The sequence below is a fragment of the Gymnoscopelus braueri genome (assembly GCF_963280865.1).
Source record: "Gymnoscopelus braueri genome assembly, chromosome: 8".
Taxonomy (NCBI): Eukaryota; Metazoa; Chordata; class Actinopteri; order Myctophiformes; family Myctophidae; genus Gymnoscopelus; species Gymnoscopelus braueri.
Genome location: NC_137609.1, coordinates 32,828,319 through 32,841,652, shown reverse-complemented (window position 1 = coordinate 32,841,652; position 13,334 = coordinate 32,828,319). Strand labels below are relative to the sequence as shown.

At 39.7% G+C, this 13,334-nt stretch overlaps 1 protein-coding gene across 1 annotated transcript in view; it reads left to right on the top strand.

The window, feature by feature from the left end:
• The window catches only part of LOC308090779 (ryanodine receptor 1-like), a 124,911-nt gene that overhangs the window by 87,952 nt on the left and 23,625 nt on the right, over positions 1-13,334 (top strand). Inside the window, exons 80-87 of the mRNA XM_080436044.1 lie at positions 1,157-1,269; positions 1,659-1,710; positions 3,016-3,108; positions 6,949-7,048; positions 8,025-8,104; positions 8,275-8,351; positions 8,518-8,591; positions 12,948-13,028. Of these exons, the coding sequence (XP_080292170.1) occupies positions 1,157-1,269; positions 1,659-1,710; positions 3,016-3,108; positions 6,949-7,048; positions 8,025-8,104; positions 8,275-8,351; positions 8,518-8,591; positions 12,948-13,028 (670 nt within the window). The remainder of the gene's footprint in view (positions 1-1,156; positions 1,270-1,658; positions 1,711-3,015; positions 3,109-6,948; positions 7,049-8,024; positions 8,105-8,274; positions 8,352-8,517; positions 8,592-12,947; positions 13,029-13,334) is intronic.

Here is a 13,334-nt window from a genome sequence, read left to right as displayed (position 1 = left end):
TATCTCTATAGTCATGTGATCAACCCGGATCTGTCCGATTTCCCAGATTCTATCCTGACTGGCTAAGGTTGGCTTCCAAAGTTTGTAAGATTGGTCCGTTTTGAACAAAAAGCCTCAAATCAAGAACGCAGCTTGTGATTTCCGTGAAATTTCACACACGCATTCACACTAGGCAGAGGAAGAAATACCACCCTTTTCGTATTGGCCTGTTATAGCGCCACCAGGAGGTCTAATTTAGCAAAACACATTTTTGGAACAAAATGCCTCAAACCATGAATGCAGTGTCCGATTGGTGAAAGGCCTAAGAAGAAATGCCACCCTTTTCACATTGGCCTATTATAGCGCCACCAGGAGGCCACAATAAGTACATGACCTGGCGGAGACCTGTGCTCCTAGGAGCACTTTTTCTAGTTTTAGTAATGCATTATTAAGTAACATCTCTTTAGTCCAGATTATACCCTTATATACAGTAGAGGATTATATAGGATGTACTGGACAGGAGAAATATCTGGTCTTAGAACCCAAAATATATAAATTGTGATGTGGGGGGGAAATAACTCTGGACATTGAAATACAGATTTGTTTATGAAAGAACACAAGGGGGTATAATCTGGACTAGAGAGATGTTACTTAATAATGCATTACTTAAATGATGTAAAGTACACAATTAATGAAAAACACAAGGGGTATATTCTGGACTAGCCTATTTTATAAACTGGGGTATAAACTGGACTAGGGTATAAACCAGGCTAGCCCACTTAAGCCCCCGGTATAGTTTGGCCTAGGGTACATTTCGGGCTGTTACACCTGTAAGGACATGAATCTTACGGATTGCATCTTTAACCAAATTCAAATATGGGATCTTCCCAGTGAAAATAAAGTCTGTCTGTTGGTTCCTTCCTGGCCAACTCCACTTGACCCATTAAATGTTATAAGTGCGCTGCTCAAGTGCAACTGGACAGTAATGTGGATGTAGATGTGTCTCATTCACTGTCCTGCCCAGGTTAACCCTCAAAGTAAAATCCTCAGATTTGTAACTATGAGAGAGTAAAACTGTGCGAGTCCATTTGGTTAGATATGTACCCTCTCAGAGTTAAATAAACACTCCGGATTTTACAGTGTATGTGCTGTTGTTCTCTTTATCCTTATATCTCAGAAAGCCATGGACCAAGAGGAAGGAGAGGAAGAGTGTGAAAAGACGGAAACCAAACCGGATCCCCTTCACCAACTCATTTTGCATTTCAGCCGTACCGCTTTAACGGAAAAGAGGTTCAACTAGTTCAGACTCTCAAAATGTTGTAGCATAGCTGTGAGGCAGGGCATTATAGTAAAACAAAACAAAACAAAACAAACTAAAAGGGGAACAAATTTCATTGTTTTGTTAATTGAAAGAAAAGATCACAACTAAATAGAAATTAAAATGAATAATACAAAACTAACGTTCGGTGTGACAGCACCCTAAATAGTGTTTTTCTGTAGAATATCATGATCATGAACTATTACTGTAATGCACATACAAAGTGTGATCGTGTCCCTTTAAGAGTTGGCATATTGTTGTTTTAGAAAGGGTTTTATTATGTAGTTTTTACAGAGTTAAATACCCACATGCACTGCTAAATATCCCTTTTGTTTAATTTTTGTTTTCCCCCTTGTTACAGTAAACTTGATACGGATCACCTTTATATGGCATACTCAGATATTATGGCAAAGGTGAGTCTTCATCACATCAGTTCAATTTGAAGTTGAGATGCTTCTCCATATCTTTACCTATGCAAGAAAATATGAACTGATTTATACTATAGAATGCTACAGGGATGATGTCTGTCGGCCACCTGGAAGTTACCTAGCCTGGTAAACCATCCCCCTTCCGGAAATCTCATTTGCATTTGATTTCAGGAATTGGTCTGGCCTACAGGCCTGTATGGACAATTTGGCTGTGGTCGGTAGCTGGGCGGGATTAGTACCGTTGACTGACAACCCCTTCAGCCAATCAGCATTTCGTTCCCCTTCAGCCAATCAGCAGTTCGTTTTCCCCACCACCAGCCAACGTGACGCAAGGGGACTTTTGAAAGGGCCATGCCGAAAATAGCTTGCTTTATTCGGATACATGCGTGTCACTGCCTGCCCCTGCCGGTTCTCTTAATTTTTATTTTATTAATAGGCTTTAAATAGGCTCTATCATGATTAATTGACCACATATATGAAGTTAAACAACTAAATTCTATCCGAAAGATATCTTTAAAGTAAATTCTGTGCCTCAAAAAATAAGTTTGAGAGCGTTTTCAAGTTTTAAAACCAAAAACAGCGGACAGAATTTCAATGGCGGCCGTTCCATTTTTGTCGGCTGCACTCGGCTCCGTTCGGGTTCACCTGGGTTCCACCTGATTGGCCTACCTCCGCCGTCAATCACAGAACAATGAGCGAGGACACTGATTGGAGAGTTCATGTTATGAACTCCGCAGAAACTCCCAGACTCCCAGACTCCCAGACTCACTCCTGATATCAAATGGAAATGAGATATCCGGAGGGAGGGGTTTGCCAGGCTAGAAGTTACCTCCCCATGGGTTACCACCACTGATTTACACTTGCTTTGGGTTTCTGTTAACCACTTAAACCCTATATTCATTGACCAGTGTCCCACATGGGTCTTTACTTGGCCCACTCCTTTTTTCCTTCTACACCAAATCTCTTTGCTGTATAAATCTGCTATTTTCGACGAATGTTCACCTATTATGGCATTCACAGAAAAGGGACGCTACGGTTCATGTTTTTAGGAAAAGAACCTCTGTAGCTAACTCAACACTCTTCTTACACTTTTTCAACCTCACACTCACACGCAATGAATGTAAAAGGAAAAACGTCTTCAAAATTCATGGTTGAGATATTAACGGTGTCATGTCATAGAACAAAACTTTAAACTCTCACAGGCTTAGGTCAACCAGATATACTGTACATATTATGGCATATCCGAATTCCTGAGGATAACAATGCTACTGTCTTGTGTGTGTATTTTAGAGTTGCCATATGGGTGAGGAGGACGAAGGGGAGGAGGATGAGTTGGATAAAGCTGAGGATGAGATGTCCTTTGAGGTGCGACAGTCAGAACTGGTAATGGGCGTGGAGGGGCAGGGAACCGGGAACACACACTGGAGTGGTAGCTCTCTACGCATCGAGTGACCTCATTATCCACCATCCATATCTCTTTCCATAATGATCTCTTATCTCTTTCCCTCGTTGCTGCTGTCCGTGTCCTGTTTGTCTGTGTGTCCTGTCCTCTGTGCCTGCATTCTGTGCCTCATGCATGTGATGTGTTGGAACAGAGGCCTGCTGTGGTATATCGCCAACACAGTGAGGAAGGGAACGCCACCATGATGGAGGAGTGAAGCCTGATTTATATTTGTGTCACACACCGAAAACACGCGCAAAATATGCGCACAATTAAGTATAACTCAGGCTTAAAGATAAAAGAAAAATTAAGGAAAAACTTAATTTCTGTGTCATGATAGGGTGTTTAAATTATACTATTGACAATAATCACACAGCGGTCATTTTGGAAAATCTCAGTGAGGGGCAATAATGTTATAATACTCCCTTCTATTGCCACTCCTCTAACATGATGACCTGTCCTTCATTACATTAACCTCTAAAGTGTCAGCTTCACTTATACAGCAACTAAAGGCCCAATCCAAATTTCTTTCATATTATTTATCATAATATTATTTCAGCTGAGAATTTTTTAGTATCAATAGCTCAGTCAAATAGTTGTTGACTTTTGTCATCATAGATCAGTAGTGTACTGTACAGTATATGCACCATACTCTAAATCTGGATTGGGCCTTCATTAATAATAATAATAATGACACTGTCAACTTTGGCTATCTAGGATAAGGTTTTGGAAATTATTCTAAAGAATTAATTTAGCTCTAATAACAGTTTTTAGTCGTTGCCAAATCCCCCCATCTGTATAGTCCCTGTCACTGCCATCCCCTACTGTTTGGTCTGGGGAGGATGTAGACAACCATGTGTCTCCTCCGATACATATGGAGCTGCCAGTTATGTCCTTGTGACGAAATAAGATTTACGAAACAGGGTCTTGTATATTACATATTAATATACAAGATCAATGCTGGGTGAAGTAAAAGTGAAACTAATGAAGATTGTTAAACCTATTTCATACAGTAGTTAAGAGTCCAGGCATGTCACAAAAAGATAGCTACACCAACATTGTTCTTGTGAAGTGTGTATGTTATTGGTAAGACATTGTGTCCAAATGAGAAGTGATCTGTGTAGCATCGTTCACAAACTGCACACGTAGTAACTTGGTATCAATAGATACAGATTAGACAGAGGCTACATTGTTACAGTGTGGTGTTTTATTATTTATTACATTGTGAGGCAAGTTTGTTTCATCGAGCAATGTTGATGTGTTCTTTCCATGGCCTTCCTAGAATAATTATGTGAATAGGAATGGTTTTGGCACCCTGAATGTGCATCTTCAAAGGACATTTTGCAAACAATAATTCACCTAAACGTCATTATATTTACATGCGACGGGGCAGAACTCTGCAGAGTCAGAAAATGACATTACAGGTGCCATCAAACTCCATTCAAACCATCTCTGAACAAAATTAACCCTCACTGTTTCTTAAAATGTAATTTAACACTGACGCCACGTCTACTGAATAATCACGACACTCCTCCCTGTTTAGTCTGTTCTGTCTGTCTCTCTGTCTCTCCTTCTGTTTACATCCTCCCCTCACTGTTTCATAACAAATTCATTTTTATTAACCGAATGCTACTAATGAATGTTCCCTTTCCTAACTCACCTATAGGGTACTGACAGACTACAGTGAAAGCCAGCGTAGAATACACCACAGTGAAAGTTGTCTTAGTCTTCATTCACATAGAGGGATGCTTTAGAAAATGACAATTTGCAAAAATCACATAGTGACAGAGTCATAAGTCAGAGCCAGAGCAAGGGCCATCTGTAATGATTTCCAAATGAGGTCCAACCGCATTAACACATAGCGGGTAGTCCTTGGCCAGGCATACGTGGGTGGGAGGGTGGGGGGTTGGTGGTTGGGGTTGGTGGGGTGGGGTGGGTGGGTGTTGGTGCTTAGGAGGGTTGTGATGTGATGGTTGGGTCTGTATTGAGGTTGGACAGTGGAATTCCCTGTTGCAAAATCCTTAGTGTCAATTTTACTCAAGTCCATTTTTACAGTCATAGTTACTGTTAATTAACACTCATGATTTTGCAATGTATGGACTAGCTACAATAATTGATCCGTAAATGCAAACCTTTATTTTGTCAGTGGGTCAACTGTCTTCCTCCTACAGTAGGTTGAATACTATACTTACAAGTACAAATTCAAAAGAAAGTTGTTTTGATAGTGCTGAAGAAATATTTGGCTGTCTCTCCAGCACATGAATCCGTCAAAGCATTTCTTAAAGCCGAAGCGCTGGTGAAATGACTTTGACACAGTGTAAGACAAAGTAGCGTCCACGAAGACACTTTGGTAAGCTGTATGGTCCTTTGCAAGGTCTTCTACCGCAGTGGTTCTGAACCTTTTCAGGCCGTGACCCCCCCCCCTCCCCCCAAATAATCTTATTTGAACTTGTAGGAACCTTGTAGAAGTTCACATTACATTTTGTTTGACTCGGTTCCACAGATAAATATTGAGAAAATAGCCAAACTACAAGCTCGCAGAGCTTGTCTCTTTTGCCTCTTTCTTATTATTTGACAATTTGGCCAATGTTTGACCAGTTTTTATAGTATAGCTTTTTGATTACTTGTGATGCAGTAATGGTCTTTTTTCTTTTCTTTCTTTCTTTTTTTCTTTTTTGTTTGAGGTATTAAAAAGGCCTTAAAACTCCTTAAATCACTTCACTGTCATCTGGGGACCCCCCTGGGGGTCCCGACCCATAGGTTGAGAACCACTGTTCTACCGCAACATGCAAGGCCATTCAGGGCTATTTGCTGTAGTCTATAACGTTTGCTCCCAACCAGCAAACGTAAAGAAGTAGTAGTTGTTAACGATTCTGAAGACTAATAAACTGGAATGAGAGAATGTGTGTGAGTGACAGGTAGATAGCACCAATAATAATAATAGCGCAACAAACAAATACTTACTGTAACTGTAGAAAGACACCTTTGGATAGCAGAGAGGAAAAAGTGAACTAAGCCATAAATTAACCATAAACCACCCTACCAGAATATTTGTCATAAATAAACAAGTCATTAACCATTTCCTCACAAAGTAAAATTATGTTGGTACACTGTACAATCCTGGGTGTTAATTTAACTCTTGAGAGTGCACAAATGTAACCATATGGATCCTTATGGGTCCATATGGTTACATTTGTACACTCTGAGAGTTAAATTAACACTCAGGATTTGACAGTGTAACTTGATTTGACAGTACCCCGTCAGATTCATGAGTGAGCAAAGTGTGATTGTGGAATTACTGAACATGAATGGATAGAACAGGCAACACTTTTCAAATCGGCACATGTCGGATCAGATGGTCCATTTCCCGCAGAAATGCTCATGCCTGACACTGGCGGACTATTTAATTTGCTTCATTAATCTCGAACATTATACCTACAAAAAACCATTAAAAGTCATTAATGTATGATAACAATTTAAAAGATGATACAATGCCCGTTATGACCTCTTACCTAATTATTAGTACATCAATAAATGTGTTATTAGTACCTAATTAACTTTGTACATCAAATAATGGTGTCTTTTTTCAAGTGAATTGCAAATATTTAAGAACTGTCTGATGACATCAGTGATTGAAACAAGAACTAGTCAAAACTGGAAACTGAAAACTGGAAACTTGGCAAGTCCAAGGTGATATAGCTGGAGGTTCTGTTCTATCCATTCATGTGAAGATTAAAATCCAAACTGCAGGGACACTTACACAGTGGCTATGCTTATCATAGGAAAAAGAAATGGAGAAGCAAAGACTCCTGTACCAGCAATCCAGACTTCACAACCGTGGCGCTGCAGAGATGGTCCTGCAAATGATCAGCGCCTGCAAAGGTAGGCACACTTAGGGCTGTGCAATATGTCGATATTACATCGATATCATGATATGAGACTAGATTTCATCTGGGATTTAAATGCAAAATTATGTATTTTTCTGGTATCAATCACTTTTACTTATAGTTTCAAAAGAAAGAAAATTAACATTATCATCACAATACAATATTATCACAATATCAATATCAAGATGTTTGGTAAAAAATATTGTGATATTTGATTCTGTCCATATATCGCCCAGCCCTACACACACTCACTCCCTCTTTCACTATGCAAACCCAGAGTTGTCCTGCAGCTAGGCCTGTCCCCGACTAAGGATTTGTATAGTCGAATCTGATTGGCGACTAATTGCCAATAGTTGACTGGCAGTCGACTAATGTAACACCCAATGCATGATTCGACTGAGATTGGCAGTCGAATCAGTCTGATTCGACTGCCAATCTCTCAGTCAAATCATGCAAAAAATATGTTATGCAATAGAGGAACATTCCATTTGGGCTTAGTGTCTGATTGATATACTATTGGTTTCTCCCAATAAATCATATGTATATCCTATTTTTGGCAAACTATTAGTTAATTAATATAAAAAACTAGGCCAATCTCTCAGTCGGGAAAAAAAAAAAATATATATATATATATATATATATATATATATATATATAATTTTTTTTAATCATTCGACTAAGAGATTGGCAGTCGACTCAGACACCCCTCGACTAATTAGTCGACTATTCGACTACTAGAGGTCAGGCCTACCTGCAGCCATCTGTGATTAGTACTGAAAACATGTCTTTAATATTACACAACCGAAACAACACATTTACTATGCACACAAAACTCTTGTGTCTCAGGAAGTTGTTCGGCTTGTTTTGTAAGTGCTGCATTTCCTCTGCAAGCTGTCAGCAAAAATGTGGACTTGAGGTGGTATTGAGTGCCATATCATACATAATCCTGTCTGTCACTTTATGTTGTATAGGTGACACTGGCCCCATGGTGTTAGCAACCCTCAAGTTAGGTATTTCCATCCTGAATGGTGGCAACAGTGAGGTGCAACGGGTATGTATGACTCTAGTGTACAACATGGACAAAGAGTTTAAGCCTTAGCGTGTTTAATGATGATCAGTTTGCCGGTAAGAGACAGTGTGCAAGAGTGTCTTCACATGCAATGTTGAATTTCTGGATTTATTGGTATTACTGGTTTCAATTATGGATGATGTTCTTTGCAGAAAATGCTGGAATACCTGAAGGATAAGAAAGATGTGGGATTCTTTCTGAGCGTTCAGGCTTTGATGCAGACATGCAGGTCAGCTTCCATTCTCCAAAAGCTGATTTATACTTCAGATAATTGCTGATGTACATGCTCACTACGTGTTGTGAGCTTGTGAGCCCCCACTTTGAAAACCACTGGTCATGTACAGTACATGTATACATCTAACGTGTGTGACTTCTTGTATATTTGTGACGTGCAGTGTCCTGGATCTAAATGCCTTTGAGAGGCAGAACAAGGCAGAAGGCCTGGGCATGGTGTCAGAGGAAGGCACAAGTAAGTCACCAGACTGCTTCACAATCTCAACACTATTAGGATCTGTGGTACGCTGATCACAAACACCATGTTGAAAGCTGTATTTTCAAGGTTCTATATTTCACCCAGTATTTTCCACATGCAGGCGAAGTTTGTTCTAAATCCTAGTTCAGACCAAAGATTCGAAATGAGGCTAAACCGTTTTAAGCCCAATTCATCAAGCCCAATTAATGCTGTGCACCAGAAATAGTCGGTCTGCAGTCTCACGAGTCACGACACGTTGCGAATGCGACACATTGTGAGCTTGTACTGATCGGCTGTTTTCTGTGCGCCATACAATGAATGGAGCATAAACTTAAATGTGCTGTAAGTGATATTTTTTGTTTTATTGTTAAAAAGGTCAAAGCTCTATATAACAATTCTAATTATAGTTATAGAGTAGAAAGAGAGTACCACTGTACATCAAACAGTTACCAGGCAGGTCCGGTGCATCACAGGAGCAGGACACATCAGCAGACAAAAGGAATAAAGCACTGGAGCATCTCAGATGTTTAAATGCCTTTTTATTTACACGAGTATACAGGTGATTAACGTTTTGATGCCAAAGAGCCATGAAGATGCACTTGGTATCAAAACGTTAGTCATCACATGGCACCCTTGTAAATGAAAACGCAAGAGGCTCCAGTGCTATGAACAGAGACATTTGACTTGTTATATACTGTTTGTTCAGTAACTGGGGTCTCCCTGTCTCTCCAGCTCTTTAGTAAAACATAAAATATCAAAACAAAACAAGTATCACTTACAGGCATGTAAGCATTAGAAGGTTGCGGAGGGAAAAATGCAGCAGTCTGAATTACCCTTTAGGCCATGAACGCATCTATCAACACAGATCTATATGTAATGCTGAATGCTAATCCGGCCATGTTTATGCAAATTGGAGGATTTTTGTCACATTGTCATTGACACAACTGAGCTAATTGATTAATCAAATTGTGATTCATCTCCCTCGAAGTGTTGTTCAGTTGTGACTTTTAATAGATGTTGATTTGAATTGAATGAGTCATGTCCTAACCTGAAGGTTTTTGAACTACAGGCAGACAGAGGGTGGGGGTCCCATAGTAATCAGGCTATAATAGAAGGAGACAAGTGGTTGGGCTGGGCAATATGACTTCAAATAAATATCACGATTATTGCAAACTTTTGCCTCGAGTACGATCAAAAAATGCAAATATAAGCTCATAACACGTGACAATGTGACGAGTTGTGAGCTTGTAGATCGGCTATGTTCTCTATTTTTGTACGGCATCCATTGTACAACAAAAATGTTGTGTAGATTTGTTGATATATAAGAAAACAATTTAAAAAGAAAACGCGAATCTCGATTATTTGATTACTATGAGCAAGATCAAGTTGTTTTTTGGATCTAAATTATATATTTTTGGTTAATTGTCCAGCCTAGCAACTTAAGTGGCACTGTCCTTACCTCTTCCAATTAACTCTTGGCCACGTCCCCTGTCTGCCGCACCACTCTAACACCTTGAATTGCCGTTTCAGAGAATATGTATATGTTTGTTTTATTCTTTGTGTGTTGTTCGTTGAATTGCTAATTGGTCTTTTCCAGATCGCCATTTTACCCATAGTCCTTTTTTGTTTTTTGTATACCTGCACGGTGAAATCCGGAGCGTTAATTGAACTCCGAAAGTGTAAAAAATTTACCCTGTTCGGAGTTAAATGAACACTCAGTATTTTTGCTGTGGGGACGAGTTCACCGTGGAGTGTCGATAATCTTCACCCTTCCCATTTCCTAGTCCTCTAGTGTTGTCAACACACTGACCGTCCTCTCTCCCCTCCCCACGATCACTGCCTCCTCCTCCTCCTCTTCCTTCTCTTCCTCTTCCCTTGTCCTTCCTTTCATGGCCATCAGACATGAACCTAAATCGGGGTAAATTACATTTCTGTCCATCTGTCTATTTTCTCCTCTTTTTCTTGCTCTTTCTCTCCACTGTCCCCCCTGTCATCTCATCTCCTTTTTTCTTATGCTGAGATTCCACCAAGAGGGGATTGGTTGCCACTGTCCATTGCTAATGTTAAAAAATAGTTTATTTTATAGACAAATTGGAATATACAAAATGCCGTCATGGCAGCCCCATGTATGTTGTAAACTGTAAAAAAAATAGGTGTCACTGTTTAATTATTTTAAATATTGCACTCACAAACTACCGCACCTGCAAGTAGTTCCACTGTTAAAAAATATATATATTTAAAAATTAGCTGCCAACACAACGTTTGACTCTATTATGAAAAGTGATACATTTCTGTATTCATCCATCTGACAAACATTATTTCAAAATAACTTTAAATGTATTTCCAGTCATCCCCCATTCACAGTGAATCCATTCTCATCATCAGTGTTGGCAACACGTGCATAATCACACAGCTCATCATCACCATAATAATCTCATCTCAACTATAGCTGAAGGACTAAAGCAGGGGTTTTCAACTGGTGGTCCGTGGACCACTGGTGGTCCGTGGAGGTATTGCATGTGGTCCCTGATTATGCATTCAGTAATGTAGGAAAGTGAAGAACTTCGCAGTCACACTTGTGAAGTTCTGGATGAGTTGTCAGGCAGAATTCCCAGAGCTTACAGTAAAAGCAATATGTACAGGGCAAGGTTCGAGACAGAAAATGACATGAGACTCCACTATAGCCAAGAAGAGACAGACATGGACCACCCATAATCTTGCCATGAGAAACAGTTCACTCAATGACCTGGTGAGCTAAGATGACGCGTTAATGTAGTTGACAGCAGTTACTGGGAAGTAGGAGGTCAAGTACTTCCACAGAAAAGGGAGCAGAAGGCGAACGGATTGCCGTAGTTATCATTAGTAGGAAATGTGCCCATGTAATAGGGTATGTCTGCTCACTCACACATAAGTTACAAATCAGTATATCAGTTAATATGAGTTTAATATAGAAGGCTGGATGAAGTAAAAAAAAAAACTCTGCTCACTAGCATAATATTTCAGTCATTATTTGATAACATGTGTCCATGGACAATTGGTTGATCTTATAAAGGGATATGCGTATTTTAGTGTTACCAAAAACACGAATCTAAGCCCATATCCCCACCCAACACAACAGTGGTCCCCTGGTTGATTCTTAGTCAGGGCGGTGGTCCCTGGTTCACAATCAGTTGAAAACCCATGGACTAAAGAATCAATTTCAGGGATTCATTTTCATATTTCCTTTGGGTGTAGCACACATATTTCATTCTTTAACTTCCAATGAATGCTTCCTTGGACATTGCCCCAACCCGTCTGCCTCTTCATTGTGTCTCATTAGAGGAGTGGAGGTCTGTGCTGCATGGCTTGTCTGTGTGTCTGTTTATATAACTGTTGTTTTGTCACCTGTCATGTATTATTGTCCCTTGTATTTGTACATGTTGATATCTATGTATTATGCGTGTTTTTATGCAGTACTGTTTCTATACTTGATTAACAACTTTTTGTGTATTGCATTTACAAATTACAATCTAGGCATTTTTATGCTCTTAGTCAGAGTAAATTCCAAGTTTGAAATAAGAGTGAATGGTATGAAGCCTACCAGTCAACAGACGACAGGGTAAATAGTCACATATAAGTAGAGTGCAAAAAAAGGAAAAAGATTGCTTCAAATAAACTAGGATACCAGGTAAACATCAAACCTAGTATAGTATCTCTCGGTTTAACATACTGTACAAAATATGTATGCAAACACCTCCTTTTACTGTTAAAAACAGAACATCCAATGATGTTAGTTAGTTTTGCTGTACACTGTGTGCCACGCCATCGTACAGTGGAATAGCAACAGCAGACAATTCTTATTTATTCAGAGCAAAACCAGTAATGATATCTACAGTATGTAGTATGGGTGTTTGTTTACCATTACTATTGTTCACTGTATTTGCCTTGATGATTAATAAATAAACCTGCAGCTTCAAATGTGTACGTTTAAGGTTTACACATAGATGAGCTGCCCTGTTTCAGTGTTTAATGTGTCTTAAATGTGTTGTGTTGGTCTTCTCTGTTTTGAGTCTGCTTGGCCTGTTGTGAGAACGCATTGTGTTTTATGCCTTGCTGCAAGCCAACTCTTTCTGATTTGGAGCCATAAACTTGCACTTGCCTGTTCATCGTCGGACGAACACAGTCAAATTCAGTGTTGATTTATCCATTTGTAGCTCTGAGAGTGTACAAATGTAACCAAATCACCATTTTGGTTACATTTGGACACTCAGGGTTAAATTAACACTCAGGATTTTAGAGTGTATATGCTTCTAATTTTGACCGTGCCGTCATTTTGGCAAGGTACTTTGATGTTTTCCTCTCCATTCCGTTTAGGTGAGAAGGTCATGGCGGATGATGAGTTCACATGCGACCTCTTCCGGTTCCTGCAGCTGCTTTGTGAGGGCCACAATAACGGTGAGTGTCAGTCAAATGTCGCTTTTCACGATAGAACGCGTACAGGAGTCAAATGTTGCTTTTTACTTAATAAAGCATGCAGGAATCATATGTAATCAAATGTCGCTGTTCACAGTAGAAAACTTTGATTTGATTTGCTAGAAACCATCACAACAATTGAGGGTTGACAGACAATTGTGGATAATTGTCTCCGCCAGGCCGAAAGGCATGGCGAGAGAGTATGTTTTACCCCCTGTCCGTCCGTCCGTGTGTCCGTCTGTCCGTGTGTGTGTCCGTCCGTCCGTGTGTGTGTCCGTCTGTCTGTGA